Raw genomic sequence first — 14,824 nt, forward strand, 5'->3', positions numbered from 1 at the left:
AATGCTCAGTCTTGATGAAGCAGTGACATTAGAAATACTTTGCTTTAGAATGCTTTAGAAATACTTTGTCCCCACATGTCCTTGTGCCTGGGACATCCATGGCCCAGAACTACAGAGGAGTCTCTTGTTGCCGGCACTTCTCTGGTTTTCTAGTGACAGGCCAAGGGGGAATGGTTTGAAGCTGGGGGAGAGCAGGGTCAAACTGGAGCTTAGGAAGAAGTTTTTCAGTGTGAGGGTGGTGAGACTCTGGAATAGGCTGCCCAAGGAATTTGTGGTGAGGTTGGATGGGGACCTGAGCAACCAAGTCTAGTTGAGAGGTGTCCCTGCCCATGGCAGGAGGTTGGAGTAGATGATTTCTGAAGTCCCTTCCAACCTGAGCCATTCTCTGATTTTTCCCCCCACTGGCAGAGCAGAGGATGAATGCAGCAGGTGCTGTGAGCTGGGCCTGTGGCTCACCTTTGGGTGGTCCCTAAGTACCCTTGTGGGGTTCTGTTGGCAGGTCCGGGACTCTGCTCAGTCCTTCCTGACTGTCCACGTCCCCCTCTACGTGTCCTACATTTATGTGACAGCGCCGAGGGGCTGGGCTTCTCTGGAGCATCACACAGAGATGGAGTTCTCCTTCTTCTATGACACTGTCCTCTGGAGGACAGGTAGGTCTGAGGCCTTTGATGGGGTACAGGAGATCTGCTTTGTTCTTGGCTTTCCCTTTTTCTCTGTTCCTGCACTGACCCTGCAGTCCTGAGCATGCAGGACCTCTCAGGGATGAAGGCCAGGAGTACCCAGAAGCAGTTATCTACAGCCTGTGGTGTAAAATAAGTTACATTCACAGACTAATCATAGAATCACTTAGGTTGGAAAAGATCTTCAAGATCATTAAGTCCAACCATTAACCCTACTCTACCAAGTCCACTATAAGCTTCCCAGCACCACATCTACACAGCTTTTAAACACCTCTGGGGATGGTGACTGCACCACCTCCCTGAGCAGCCTGTTCCAGCCCCTGACAAGCCTTTCAGTGGAAAGATTTTTTCCTGATGTCCAACCTAAACCTCCCTTGGTGCAGCTTGAGGCCATTCCTTCTTGTTCTATCACTACTTACTTGGGAGACCAACCCCCACCTCACTGCAGCCTCCTTTCAGGGAGCTGTAGAGAGCAATGAGGTCTCCCCTCAGCCTCCTCTTCTCCAGGCTAACCAAGCCCAGTTCCCTCAGCTGCTCCTCACCAGCCCTCTTCTCCAGACCCTTCCCCACCTTGGCTGCCCTTCTCTGGTCCTGCTCCAGCCTCTCAGTGTCCTCCTTGGAGTGAGGTGGCCAGAACTGAGCCCAGGACTCAATGCAGGGTGTAGTTACTTGCCTCATGCTTGAGCAAGCCTTAGGTGACCCCTGTGGCTAGGGGAGGAGGTGCAGAGCTGACTCCCTGGCAGACTATCCTGGTCAAGCTGTGCCTTTTTGGAGCTGGGTGGTGCTGGCAGAGCCCAGGCAGGGAGCAGGTGTGCTGTGTGGGCTCTGCAGTGAGTGTGGTATTGCTGCCCTGCAGGGATTCAGACGGACAGTGTCCTCTCAGCGCGCCTGCAGATCATCAGGATCTACATCCGCGAGGACGGGCGGCTGGTCATCGAGTTCAAGACACAGGCCAAGTTCAGAGGTGAGAGCCTGGGGCCTGCTAGGGGGACACACAGGATCACAGACTGTTAGGGGCTGGAAGGGACCTCAAAAGGTCATCCAGTCCAACCCCCTGCCAGAGCAGGATCACCTAGAGCAGATCACACAGGAACACATCCAGGCAGGTCTTGAATATCCCCAGAGAGGGAGACTCCAGAACTCCCCTGGGCAGCCTGTTCCAGTGTTCTGTCACCCTCACAGGGAAATAATTGTTCCTCCTGTTTCCATGGAACTTCCTATGCCTCAACTTCCACCCACTGCCCCTTGCCCTGTCACTGGGCACGGCCGAGCAGAGCCTGGCTCCATCCTCTTGGCACTCAGCCTTTAGGTATTTATAAACATGAATGAACCAACCTGCAAACGTGCTTCACAGTGACAGAGGTGGAACACTGCCACAGCTTGCCCAGGGATGTGGTGGAGGCCCCATCCCTAGACACATTCAAGGTCAGACTTGGTAGTGGTGGGGTCAGCATCCCTGGAGGTGTTTAAGAAAAGCCTGGATGAGGCACTTAGTGCCATGGTCTGGTTGATTAGATAGGGTTGGGTGATCGGTTGGACTTGATGATCTTGGAGGTCTCTTCCAACCTGGCTGATTCTGTGTGATTCTGTGTCCCAGCTGACTGCAGGGGTGGTTGGACAAGATGACCTTTGAGGCTTCCTTCCAACCTGATGCAGTCTGAGAATATGTGAAATGATCCCTGAAAAATGGGCTGCAGAACAGGGCCCCATGAGGAGGCCCTAGCATGGGGGTCTCCCATGCTGACTACTTGGTAGTCAATGATACAGCTCCTCTGCCTTACCTGCCACCTCCTTGTCCTCCCCCAGGGCTCTTTGTGATGGAGCACCACAGCCTGCCAGATGTCAGGTCTTTTCTAATGACTCCAGACCACCTGGGAGGCATCGAGTTCGACCTGCAGCTGCTTTGGAGCGCTCAGACTTTTGACTCTCCCTACCAGCTCTGGAGAGCCACCAGCTCCTATAACAGGTAAGGACTCACCTCCAGCAGCATCCCACAGCACAACGTTCTTCTTAAGCAAGGAACTCACCTGGAGCTAAGAGCAGCAGCAGAGCTCCAGAGGTCCAGAAGAGCAATCCCTGTTCCCTGCCAGCTGCCATGGGGCAGTCAGGAGCCAGCCTTCTTCAGGGGCTCAGAGCTAGAGCAGGGAGCTGCTGTGAGAGCTGAAAATGCTCCTCTCCTGGTGGTGCTGGTAGAGGAAAAACCAGCTCATGTCCTGGTAGATGCATCTGTCTAGCAGTTAAACCAGTGGGGAGGAAGCTACCAGAGGTGACAAAGTACTCAGGTTGGGTTGCAGCCTGCAGGGTTTTATGTCCTGATGGATGGACATTTCCAGGGTGAAGGAGAGGTCCTGCTGGGAACTTTGTCTCACCTGCTTCCACTTTTTAGAAAGTGGTGGGTGTCAGGTGAGCACAGCAGCTGGGTGAGCAGCTCAGAGTCTCCTTTGGTGACCACAGCACCTGCTGTCTCCTCCCAGGAAGGACTACTCTGGGGAGTACACCATCTTCTTAATCCCCTGTACTGTGCAGCCCACACAGCCCTGGGCAGAGCCTGGAGACAAGCCCCTGCCCTGCACAGCTCACACTCCCGAGCGGTAAGGAGCCTCCACCACCCTGGCCCTGGGACTGCTTCAAGCCCAGCTGGCTTGTCCCTGTGCTCCCAGCAGGCACACCACAAACTCAACCTCTCCTCTTTTTTACCATTCCTCTCCCACCTGCAGATTTTTGATCCCCATTGCCTTCCAGCAGACAAACCGCCCTGTTCCTGTCGTCTACTCCCTCAACACCGAGTTCCAGCTCTGCAACAACGAGAAGGTCTTCCTGATGGACCCCACCAAGGCTGAAATGTCCCTGGCAGAAATGGATTACAAAGGAGCTTTCTCAAAAGGTGGGATTGACTGTCTTCTTCTTGCCTCGTCCACTGGGACCTGCTCACTGTCGGGGCTTGGACTAGGAAGAAATTCTTGACACTGAGGGTGGGGAGACACTGGAACAGGTTGCCCAGGGAGGCTGTGGATGTCTCCTCCCTGGAGGTGTTCAAGGTCAGACTGGATGAGGCCTTGAGCAACCTGGGCTGGTGGGAGGTATCCCTGCCCATGGCAGAGGGTTGGAACTGGATGATCTTTAAGGTCCCTTCCAACCCAACCCATTGTATGAATCTATGAATCCCTTCCAACCCCAACCATTCTACCTGAGAGGAGGTTGCAGTGAGGTGGGGTGGGGGTTGGTCTCTTCTCCCTAGTCTCAGATGATAGAAGGAGAAAAATGGCCTGAAATTGTGCCAGGAGAGGCTTAGGTTGGATACTAGGAAAATCTCCTTGCTGCAGGAGTGGTCAGGGATTGGAACAGGCTGCCCAGGGAGGTGGTGGAGTCACCATTCATGGAGGGGTTCAAGAAATGTGTGGCCATTTCACCTGGGGACATGTTTTGATGGCCATGGTGGTGTTGAGTCGATGGTTGGACTGGGTGACCTTAGAGATCTCTTCCAACCAAACCAATGATTCTACCTAAGGCTTCTGTCCCAACTTGCCCTCCTGTGAAAGGGGAAGCCCAGCTTTGGCTTTGCCTCTCTTACAGCCACAAGTGGCATTCTGAAGAAGCCACAGCAAAGCTCACACTGTGACATGGTGTGTGGTCACCTGCACACCCACACTAAGACCCCTCAAAGCCCTGAGCCACGGGCAGCTGGGTGAACTAGGCTCTACCAAAGGGTCTCTTGCTGACTTGGGAGGGCTTACCTGGTTTGTCTGTCAACCTCCTCAGGGCAAGTCCTGTACGGCCGTGTGCTCTGGAACCCCGAACAAAACCTAAATGCTGCTTACAAGCTGCAGCTGGAGAAGGTCTACCTGTGCACAGGCAAGGATGGCTACGTGCCCTTCTTTGACCCAACAGGCACTGTCTACAACGAGGGGCCCCAGTATGGCTGCATCCAACCCAACAAGCACCTGAAGCACCGATTTCTCCTCTTGGTAAGCTTCCTGCTGTGGACAAACCCATGATGTCCACTGTGTGTGTCTGGAGAGGTCTGGTTGCTCAGCCCCTTGCTGACCTGGGAACCAAATGTTCTTCCTATTTGTGGGGAGGGGTTGCACATACTGATGATGATCAGAAGGCTGGAGAACTTCAGAGAGTTGGGGCTGTTCAGCCTGGAGAAGAGGAGGCTCCATGGAGACCTTAGAGAAGCCTTCCAGTATCTGAAGGGGCTACAAGAAAGCTGGGGACTTTTTAGAAGGGCTTAGAGTGATAGGATGAGAGGGAATGGATTAAAGCTGGAAGAAAGGAGATTCAGACTGGAGATCAGGAAGAAATTCTTTACAGTGAGGGTGGGAAGACACTGGAACAGGTTGCCCAGGGAGTCTGTGGATGTCCCCTCCCTGGAGCTGTCCAAGTCCAGGTTGGATGAGGCCTTGAGCAACTTGGGCTAGGGGAAGGCATCCCTGGTAGGGGGTTGGGACTAAATGATCTTGAAGGTCTCTTCCAACCCAAGGCATTCTGTGCTAACACCTCTGTGTCTCCCAGGACAGGAACCAGCCAGAGGTGACTGATAAGTACTTCCAGGACGTGCCCTTCGATGCCCACTTTGCCTCCGAGCTGTCCGAGTTCCATTCCGTCAGCAGCATGCCCGGAGTCGATGGCTTCACTCTCAAGGTGGATGCACTCTACAAGGTTGGTACCAAGTGGTATCAGCAACCCAAAACTCAGCATCTCCAGCCAGCATGTCCCAAATAGAATCACAGAATTGTTTTGGTTGGAAAAGACCTCCAAGATCATCCAGTCCAACCATCAACCTAGCACCGTGGCCACTAAACCATGGCCCCAAGTGCCATGGACGCAGGTTTCTTGAACAGCTCTGGGGATGGAAACTCCACCACCTCCCTGGGCAGCCTATTCCAATCCCTGACCACTCTTGTAGCAAGGAATTTTTTCCTTATATCCAACCTAAACCTCTCCTGGCAGGTTCATACTTGGAGAGTTTTTTGACTCAGGGTGAGGATGAGGCTCAGGGAAGTGGTAGAAACAGGAGGGACACAGAGGAAGCTCTTGATTGAGGGCAGAACTTTCTATGTTGATTTCTGGCCTTTTTGATCCCTCTCTAGAGGCTCTTTGTAACTCAGTGACCTCTGTTTGCTTAAGGGACTTATTAGCCTTGTAAAGATTGTTATTAATTAATTATCAGTGGAGCCAATTAAGAAGCAAACTTCAGTACAGAAAATGGAGACGAGAGATTTATTCTGGTGATTATTTTCTTTCCAAAGCACTCAGGGAAGAAGCTCTTTAAAAACATATTATAAATTAAATTAATTGCTGCTGTTGCCAAAGACAGCAGGACTGAACACCTCATTCGGTGAGAAATGTTACTGCTCAGAAAACCCCTCAGCTTTGTTGTTGTGACTCAAGGAATGGGACAAAAAAGAATGCAGGCAGCTCTATTTTGACTTAACAAAACCACCTGAGCAACCTGGTCCAGTGGGAGGTGTCCCTGCCCATGGCAAGGGGTTGGAACTGGATGAAAGCAGCCCTGTGGAAAAGGAGTTGGGGTGCTGATGGGTGAGAAGCTGGACAGGAGCCAGCAATGGGCACTGGCAGCCTCAAAGGCCAATGGCAGCCTGGGCAGGCTGAGGGAGCTGGGGTTGTTCAGCCTGGAGAAGAGAAGGCTCCAGGGAGACCTTAGAGCAGCCTTCCCGTACCTGAAGGGGGCTACAAGAAGGCTGCAGAGGGACTGTGTGCAAAGGCCTGCAGTGACAGGACCAGGAGTAATGTTTGAAATGAAAGAGCAGATTTAGATTGGATGTAAGGAACAAGTTCTGCACTATGAGGGTGCTGGAACACTGCAACAGGTTGCACAGGGAAGCGGTTGGGGCCCCATCCCTGGAGATAGTCAAGGTGAGGCTCAACATCCTCTGGGGAGCCTGATCTAGTGGAGGACGTCCCTGCTGACTGAAGGGGGCTTGGACTGGATGATCTTTGGAGGTCCCTTCCAACCCGAACCATTCTGCCATTCTCTGATCTTGAAGGTCCCTTCCAACCCCTCCCATTCCATGCATCCAAAAGCTGCAGTTGAAATTTCCTCTGCCTGTGTCTTCCCATAAAGGTGGAAGCTGGACACCAGTGGTACCTTCAAGTCATCTACGTCATCAGCCCCGAGGGCAGGGCCGGGCCCCGCGTTCAGCGATCCCTCGCTCACCACTGGGCGCGCGGCCGCAGGGACCTGGCTGACCCCGGCGGGAGGCCGCTGCTGGATGACTCCTTGATCTATGACAATGAAGGTGACCAGGTCAAGAACGGCACCAACATGAAGTCCCTGATCCTGGAGAGGGAAGAAGCTGCCCTGGCAGCCTCCTTATCCCAAACAGGAGCCTCCCTGGGCAGCACCTTCGCTGCCGTCACCCTCCTGCTCCTGCTGCTCTCCGGGGTTTGCCTCCTCGCCAGGAAGTGTCACAAGCTGAGGAGGAAGAGGAAGGCTTCCAGAGCTGCTCCTGAGGAGCATCCCCTGAACACCAAGGTGGAGCTACCTCGGGGCATGGAGAAGAGCCTGGACAGCAGGTACTGCACCGTGAGGAACATTAATATACTGAGGGAAGGCGGGAGCACCTGCGAGGGGAAAGGGAGGAAGGTGAAGCAGGTGAACTTGGAGGTCAAAGTCCACAGCAATTTGCACGACGGAACAGAAGTTTAGCAGAGCAACACTCTGGGCTGGAAAGAGCTTTATATGAATTGTAAAAAAAAAAGAAATATAATAATCCAGAAAAAGAGAGAAGCTAAGAGAAGTTACACTGGTATTTTTCTACTCTTGGGAGGAGGAGGAGGAGGAGAAGGAGTGGCTGCAGCTCACCTCTGCTCCTGGCTGAGCTGCTGGGGCAGAGTCCTCCATCCACATCTCCACCATGCTCCTCTGGCTCAGCTGCACCCCTGGGGGCAACCCAACACCTCCTTCAGCAGCACAGAGAGGACATCCAGGCCTGTCCCCACACTGTGGGGATATTACCCACCCATCCTGAGATGGGGGCATAGCTCTGTGGCAGCTGGGATGGAAACAGTGGGGACCATCTTCCCTTGGCCTGCAGGGCTTAGGGTCAGTTCCCCACCTTGCTGTGGAGCAAAGCAGGAAAGCAACATCTCCATGTTTACTACCTGAGGCAAGTGGCCTTGGTTTGCTTCTTCAAATGAGGCAAAACCTGCAGGAAAGCAAACTGCAACCCTGGTGCTCAGTATTGGGAGGGGAGGGGGGATCATTTTGGGGCGGTGCTGGCTCTGGGGATGGGGTGGCAGGGTCACAGATTGTCACCCAAGGTGTTAACTGTCCTGTCTTGCCATGCAGCAGAGTAAAGTTTGACTACAAACCGAACACACTGTGACTGGAGTCTCCTTTCCCTGCGGCCCCCCCCCAGGTTCCCTGGTGGGTGGGAGCCCCACGGCGATGGGAGACAGGGCAGTGCTGGGTGTTCTCACCCCCCCCTTGGGCTTGGGGTGAGCGAAGAGCGGCTCTCTGTGCCTCCTCTTGTGGTACCAGCCTGCGCCGTACGCTGCAGCACTTACCGGGTCAGCTGTAGTACCACTGTATGTCCGCGGGGTGGCGCTGCGCTCACCAATGCTGTCTTTTCCGCCAGAGGGCGCCGCTGCTAGAGGCGGGGCGCTGGGTGACGGGGAGCGCCCCGACCCCCGGTGCGGAGCACGCGGCCGATGTCGGGACGGACCCGAACCCGCGTAGCTGCGGGCGCCTCATGGCAGGGACTGAAGGGGGCCGGCTTGTGGATCTTCTGCCTTTATTAACCAGCACCTCAAGGCCCGCGGCTACGCCGGCTCCTCTGGTAGCACGGCCGACCGGGCACCGGCTCTTGCCCACCCACACTTGCCCCGCCACTTCTCCGGGGCCACTGCTCCTTCCCCTCTCTGCCGCCCCAGCCCCGCGCTGCTGGCCCCGGCTCGAACTCCCTGCTTCTCCTCCCCTGCTGGCCCCGCCGGGAGCGCCTGGCCCGGCCGCTGCCGTCCTGGCTCCGCGGGCGGCATTCCCGGCACACAAGGAGTAGACGGAATGGGCGACGGCGGCCGTCGAGGCCCAGAAAGGCGCCGACCCGCGGAGGATGCGGCCTATCACCGCCTGCTCACCCACAAACGATGGAGAAACGGGAAAGCCAAACGGTGGCTGCCAGGGGCCAAAACTCTTCCGACACTGCCAGCAGTGCCAGCAGTAAAATTGGAACCTTCCCCCAGCCCGTGTGGCGGGACCGTGCCACCACCCTCCCTGGACGGGCATGGCAGGAGCTCGGGCCCATAAAGCAAACGGCAGAGTTGCCAGCATCACTGTATTTATTTCCTACCCACCACTGCAAGCCACAATCACGTTCCAGACCTTTTCCTGGCACCCCACCTGCCATTAAGGCACTTTCAAAGCCCTGTAGCAGATCTTTGCTGCAGCTGCTCTGGCCCCTGCCTCAGCGCAGAGTCACCAGCTCCTCAGCAGAAGTGGGGTGAATGGCAACAGTGTTGTCCAGGTCGGCCTTGGTGGCCCCCATTTTGATGGCCACAGCAAAGCCCTGCAGCATTTCGTCACAGCCCACCCCTTGCATGTGCAATCCCACCACCTGTGGGGAAGAAGCAAGACATGGGTGGCACGCAGCACCCTTAAAACCCAGGCTGAACACCGGGCTTGGTGCTGGGGGAGCTGGACCCCAGCCCAAGACTTGGTCTGAGCAGGTCAAAGCCAACTATCTGGGGACAAGAGGACAGCCAGCCATGGTCCCCACCATCCCCCTGCAGTACCAAACCGTCCCCACAGTCTCCTCCACTCACCTTCTCCTCCTTGCCAGCGCACACAACCTTCATGACACACTTCACCTTCCTCTGGGTGACAGCATAGTACATGGGGGTGAAGGATGTGCTGTAGATCTTCACATTCTCCCTGCCATGCGTGGCCACAGCCTCATCTGCAGCAGAAGACACAGCAGGTGAGTCAAGGACATGCAGCACACACAGGTGCCATTTATAGAGGCAGCCAAAGATCATCTTGCAAGGCTCACACCACTTGCTGGAGGTCAGATCCTCTCCTTGAACCAGCAGCTCTGAGCCACACTGCCCCTCAGCCTCTTCACCCCACCCCAGGCCCTCCCTGTCCCTACCTTCAGTGAGGCCCACGGTGCCGATGGGCGGGTGGCTGAAAACGACGGTGGGGATGTTGTGGTAGTCCAGGCGGGAGTCCCGCTTGCCCTCGAAGAGCCTGTGGGCCAGCTTCCTGCCGGCCGCGATGGCCACTGTGGGGAGAGACCTGAGCCTGAGCCAGGGCACGGCCCTGGGGGGGTGGGGCTGGGGGCACTGCCGTGGTACCTGGCGTCAGGAGGGCTCGCCCACAGACGTCCCCGACGGCATAGACTCCTCTCCTGCTGGTGTTCTGGTACTCGTCCACCACCACATGGCCCTGGGAGTCCACCTGCACGCCCTGCCGTGGCCAACAGCACTCACCTCAGCACGTACCCCAGGGGGAGATGGGACAAGCAATGCCCACAAGGGGCCCCTGTGGTCCCAGCTGGATGGGGCCATGGCAGGAACACAAACCCTGCAGCAGGCTCTGGAGATCTATGGGATCCCTAGAATCCCATGGAGACATGTGGGACCCCTGCAGATCTGTGGGAACCCTGGAGACCTGTGGGAAACCCCACAGACCCATGGACACCCTCACACCAGCAGGGAAGGGACATGCTGTCATCTCACCACTAGGTCCAGACCCAGGTCCTTGGTGTTGGGCTCCCTCCCCGTAGCCCACAGCAGGCAGTCGACATCCTGGATGATTCCCTCTGCTGGCTTATGGCCGGGCACTGAGGAGGTCACCGTCACATCCAGCAACCCACAAGGGGACTTGGTGATCATCTTGACCTGTGGGGAACAGAAGCCACAGAGGCAGAAGGTGCTGATGACTCTTGCCTTGCAAGAGGTGACAGCAGCCCAGCTGTGGAACCAGGGATGCCACCAAAGCATCACCCAGGACAGCTTTCCCCAGGGATGGGACAAGCTGCTGGGCACAGCCATACCTTTGTGTGCTTCCAAACATCCACTCCAATGTTCTCCAGCTCCTGGGTGCAGTTTGAGCTGATCATGGAGTCAAAGGTCCTCAGCACCTGGGCAGGGACACAGCAGCCTCATCAGGTTAGAGTCCACAGCTGAAACCACCACCTGGCAGCCCCCTCCACCAGCCCGCCCTTGTGCCCACACCTCATCCAGGCTCGGAGGGGTTTGGGGTGCTTCATGCTGAAGCTCTCCTCTGTTTGTTTCTCCTCCGTTTTTAATTTCATGTCACAACTTGAAGTGAAGCCTGAGGAGGACACAGGGGTGGTGCAGGCAACGCTGCCAGGACGCCAAGCACCTGAGTCGGTGCTGCCAAAATCCTCCTGGCACGACACCGCTTGCCCCATCTGCCACCCCCAGGCCATCCTCACAGCCACCATTCTCTGCATCACAATTCCCACCCTCCTGAGCCTGCACTGACTCGGGAGTCCTGGTGCACAACAAGTTATCCATGGGACAGCAACATGCCAAGAAGGCCAATGGTCTCCTGGGCTGCACTAAGGACTGTGGCCACCAGGTCTCCTTCCCCTCTGCTCTGCCCTGGTGAAATCTCATGTGGAAGACTGAGTCCAGTTCTGGGCTCCCCAGTCCAAGAGGAACAGGGTACTGAGGAGAGAGTCCAACAGAGGCTATGAGGATGCTGATGGGACTGGAACCTCTGTGTGACAAGGGAAGACTGAGAGACGTGGGGCAGGAGGGTTGGCCTCGACGATCTCCAGAGGCCCCTTCCAGCCCCCACCATTCTATGAGTCCCTGATTTACCAGCTCATGGGAGCTGATGACCCTGGTGGGCTGTGATGTGGCTGGGGAGAGCTGTTGGCACTACCTTGTCCTTGCGGATCAGCAGGGATGCCTTGGAGCCCAGCGTGGACAGGATCCCAACCATTTCCACCGCGATGTAGCCGGCACCCACGATGACGCTGCGCCTGCAGGGCAGTGACCGAGCTGTGTGCAGGGACCCTGAGCTGGCATTGCTGATGGCATCTGCAGATGCCACTGGTGCTGAGACACTGGAGCAGGCTGCCCAGAGAGGTTGTGGATGTCCCCTCCCCGGAAGTGTTCAGTGCCAGGTTGGATGAGGCCTTAAGCAGCCTGGGCTGGTGGGAGGTATCCCTGCCCATGGTAGGGGATTGGAGCTGAATGATTTTTAAGGTCCCTTCCAACCCAACCATTCTATGGTTCTACAATCTGGGGGCTGAGTCCCACTTTACCTGGGCAGCTCCTCCAGTTCAAAGAAGCCATCACTGGTTATCCCCAGGCTGGCACCTGCAAAGCAAAACCCTTTTCACACCCCTCACCAGCCCCTTGCCTCCTGCCTCCACCTCCCAACACCCACTTTACCCCTCTGGGGAATTCCCCCAAGGAATTTTGTAAGGCTCACCAGGAATTTCGCTGTCAGAAGGGACAGCTGGTCGCCCACCCGTGGCTATAAGGATGTGAGGAGCTGTGAACTTCTTCCCATCCACCTCGATGGTGGGCTGAGGATCGGCGGTGAACTTGCCATAGCCCCGGATGATGTCGATGTGAGCCTTGAAGAGGTGACAGGAGGAGGTGAGCCAGCGGAGCCAGGGCTCCCACACTTAAGAGGACACCTGTTAAGACTGGAAAAGTGGCCAGAAATCCATCAGAAGCTGCTTCCCTGCTTGGCTGATGGGATGAAAGGTCCTCACCTTGTTCAGGTTGCTTTCATAGATCTCGTTCAGGCGCCTCACGTAAGCATCGCGCTTCTCCTTAATTGTCCTGGAACACAGCAGGGGCCTCCTGTCACCTGCAGAGCTCAGCCAGAGCCAGCTCAGTCCCTTTGGCACCTGACACCCACACCACACAGCAGCCCCAGAGCCTTCCTCACTGACAGGAAGTTTTCCAAACCAGCCTGGCCATGCTCCTGCGTGACCTTCTCTAGGTGACCCTGCCTTGGCAGCAGGGTTGGACTGGATGATCTCCAGAGGCCCCTTCCAACCATCCTGTGACCCTGTGCCTTCCTTCCCTGCATCCCTCTTTTCCTGGAACCTCTTCCCAGAGCCAGTTCTGTCACTCAGACTTTACAAATCTCAGCAGGAATCCCAACAGTGAAACCAGCTCAGCATCCATCTGTGGGAAGCCTCAAAGTGGGCAGGGTGCCCCTTGGGGTGAGCAACAAACCACAGGGCCATGGCACTGACCTGCTGCTGCTGCTTCCCATGGGACACCCAGTGGGAGATGCTCCTTTCCATGCTTACCTCCAGCTGAACTTGACTCCGGGCGTCTCGAAGCCGTAGTCAGCGTGATCGTGGATGTACTCCGCGTGGACAGCTGCATTCCACATCACCTGCCCATGCAAACCACACTCAGCTTGGCAAGAGCAGACTGATGTGGGGAGAGCCCTGCCACACCTCTGCCCATGGCACACAGCTCTCAGGGCTTCATGGCATCTCTAGCTGAAGCTATCCCTGCTGACTGCAGAGAGGTTGAACTAGGTGCCCTTTAAAGGTCCTTTCCAACCCAAACCAATCCATGATTCTATGATCCTTGGACCCAAGTGATCCTGAGGGTCTTTTCCAACCTGAATGTTTGTGTGATCCTGATGGCTCCATGCACTTCAAGCTTCCTCCCCACTCCTTCCTCCCCATGCCACCAACTCCCTGTAACTCAGCAGCCACCCACAGCAGACCCAACCCATGGCCGAGGTGAGGCTGGAGCAGCAGTGGAAGCAACCTCACCTTCTTTGGCACACACCCAACATTGACCTAGAGGGGAAACAACAGCAAAGGTCAGCATTAAGGCTTCATTTTCTCAAAGGTGACGCTCTGGAGAGCGTTGCATGCCAGGCTGGTACCAAATCCCAGCTCCCTGCCCAGGAAAACAAAGACAGGATTATGGGTTTCTGGTAAAAGAGGGTCGGTTGGAACCTGCCTTTGGTGCCTCAACAACGTCTTGTGGTTTTGTTTCACTTCCTTGAAGGAGAACATGGGAGGTGCTGGGACTTCAAATGCAAGGGGTTTGTCCACTGAAGAGAGGCTTAAGAGAAGGGTGTTTGTTACCTCTTTCCTGCACTTTTGGTCCTAGGAAGGCAGCTCTTCCAGAACACGCTTAAAGCATGAAATTACATCCTGTCCCTGGCTTGTGTGGGGAACAAGTTTGGATTTAGCTGCTTGTTCCCACCTCCCTGTGCCCTGCTGTGCTGCCTTCCAGGGGGTAACTGACTTCGTGGTAGTGCTGCACAGACCCAGGACCGGGCCCTACTCCTTTTCATCGGCCTGAAAACAGCCAGAAAAACCCAGGGAAGTGGGCAATATCCCAGGGATGAAGGCAATACCCGACCTGTCTGCTCCCAGCGACTCAGCATGACAAGGCAGGTCGCTGCACAACCCCACGGCTCCTGCCCCTTCGCTTTCCCGCTCTGAGGGGCCGGGACCAGCCTCAGGGGAACCGGAGCCGGCCCAAGGAGACCAGGACCAGCTCCGAGGAGAGACCAGGACGAGCCCCGGGACAGCCGATACCAGCTCCGGAGGGAACAGTCTCGCGGGAACCAGGACGAGCCCCGGGGAAACGGGAACTAGCCCCGGCGACCCTGCCCCGAGGTGAACCGAGCCCTGCCCTGAGGGAATCGGGGCTAGCCGAGAGAGCCGCGGCCTGCCTCGGGGGCACAGGGACGAGCCCTGCGGGAGCAGAGACCAGCGCCGGTGGGGCCCGGGGACCAGCCCCGGAGAACCGGGACCTGTCCCGAGGTGAACCGAGCCCTGCCCTGAGGGAATCGGGACTAGAGCGGGGAGAGGCAGACCTGCCCCGGGGAAACCAGGAAGAGCCGCGGGGGAGTCGAGAGCAGCCCCGAGGCACTGGGGAGCAGCTGCGGGTTATCAAGGCCCGCCTAAGCCATCCCCACTCCCGCCCCAGGACAGTATCTCCCCTCCCGCAGGTGCCGCCGAGACTCACGCAGGTGCCACCGAAGCGGTGCGGCTCCACCAAGGCGACCCGAGCTCCCAGCTCCGCCGCCCGCCGGGCCCCCGCCAACCCCCCAGAGCCACCACCCAGCACCAGCAGCTCGTAGGCAGCCGCCGCCATAGCTGCGGGGCTCGGGAGGCACCGCCCCGCCCCGCCGCTCCGCTCCGCCC

The 14,824-nt window shown here is 56.7% G+C and overlaps 2 protein-coding genes across 2 annotated transcripts in view; one reads left to right on the top strand and one right to left on the bottom strand.

The window, feature by feature from the left end:
* Window positions 1-7,353, top strand: part of FRAS1 (Fraser extracellular matrix complex subunit 1) — a 148,934-nt gene extending 141,581 nt beyond the window's left edge. Inside the window, exons 67-74 of the mRNA XM_054392216.1 lie at window positions 500-650; window positions 1,537-1,644; window positions 2,487-2,646; window positions 3,155-3,271; window positions 3,398-3,564; window positions 4,440-4,645; window positions 5,196-5,342; window positions 6,769-7,353. Coding sequence (XP_054248191.1) covers window positions 500-650; window positions 1,537-1,644; window positions 2,487-2,646; window positions 3,155-3,271; window positions 3,398-3,564; window positions 4,440-4,645; window positions 5,196-5,342; window positions 6,769-7,353 — 1,641 coding nt within the window. The remainder of the gene's footprint in view (window positions 1-499; window positions 651-1,536; window positions 1,645-2,486; window positions 2,647-3,154; window positions 3,272-3,397; window positions 3,565-4,439; window positions 4,646-5,195; window positions 5,343-6,768) is intronic.
* Window positions 7,354-8,979: 1,626 nt separating this feature from the next.
* GSR (glutathione-disulfide reductase) lies at window positions 8,980-14,777 on the bottom strand. Its single transcript, XM_054392271.1, has 13 exons — window positions 14,646-14,777; window positions 13,433-13,459; window positions 12,953-13,041; window positions 12,404-12,473; window positions 12,115-12,262; window positions 11,945-11,999; window positions 11,560-11,659; window positions 10,700-10,786; window positions 10,383-10,544; window positions 9,999-10,110; window positions 9,794-9,925; window positions 9,468-9,601; window positions 8,980-9,259 (listed from the first exon to the last, which is right to left on the bottom strand). The coding sequence occupies exons 1-13, from the start codon at window positions 14,772-14,774 to the stop codon at window positions 9,110-9,112; spliced, it is 1,395 nt and encodes a 464-aa protein (XP_054248246.1). The 5' UTR covers window positions 14,775-14,777; the 3' UTR covers window positions 8,980-9,109.
* Between the last annotated feature and the right edge of the window lie 47 nt (window positions 14,778-14,824).

The sequence above is a fragment of the Indicator indicator genome, chromosome 25 (genome assembly GCF_027791375.1).
Source record: "Indicator indicator isolate 239-I01 chromosome 25, UM_Iind_1.1, whole genome shotgun sequence".
In the NCBI taxonomy this organism is placed as follows: Eukaryota; Metazoa; Chordata; class Aves; order Piciformes; family Indicatoridae; genus Indicator; species Indicator indicator.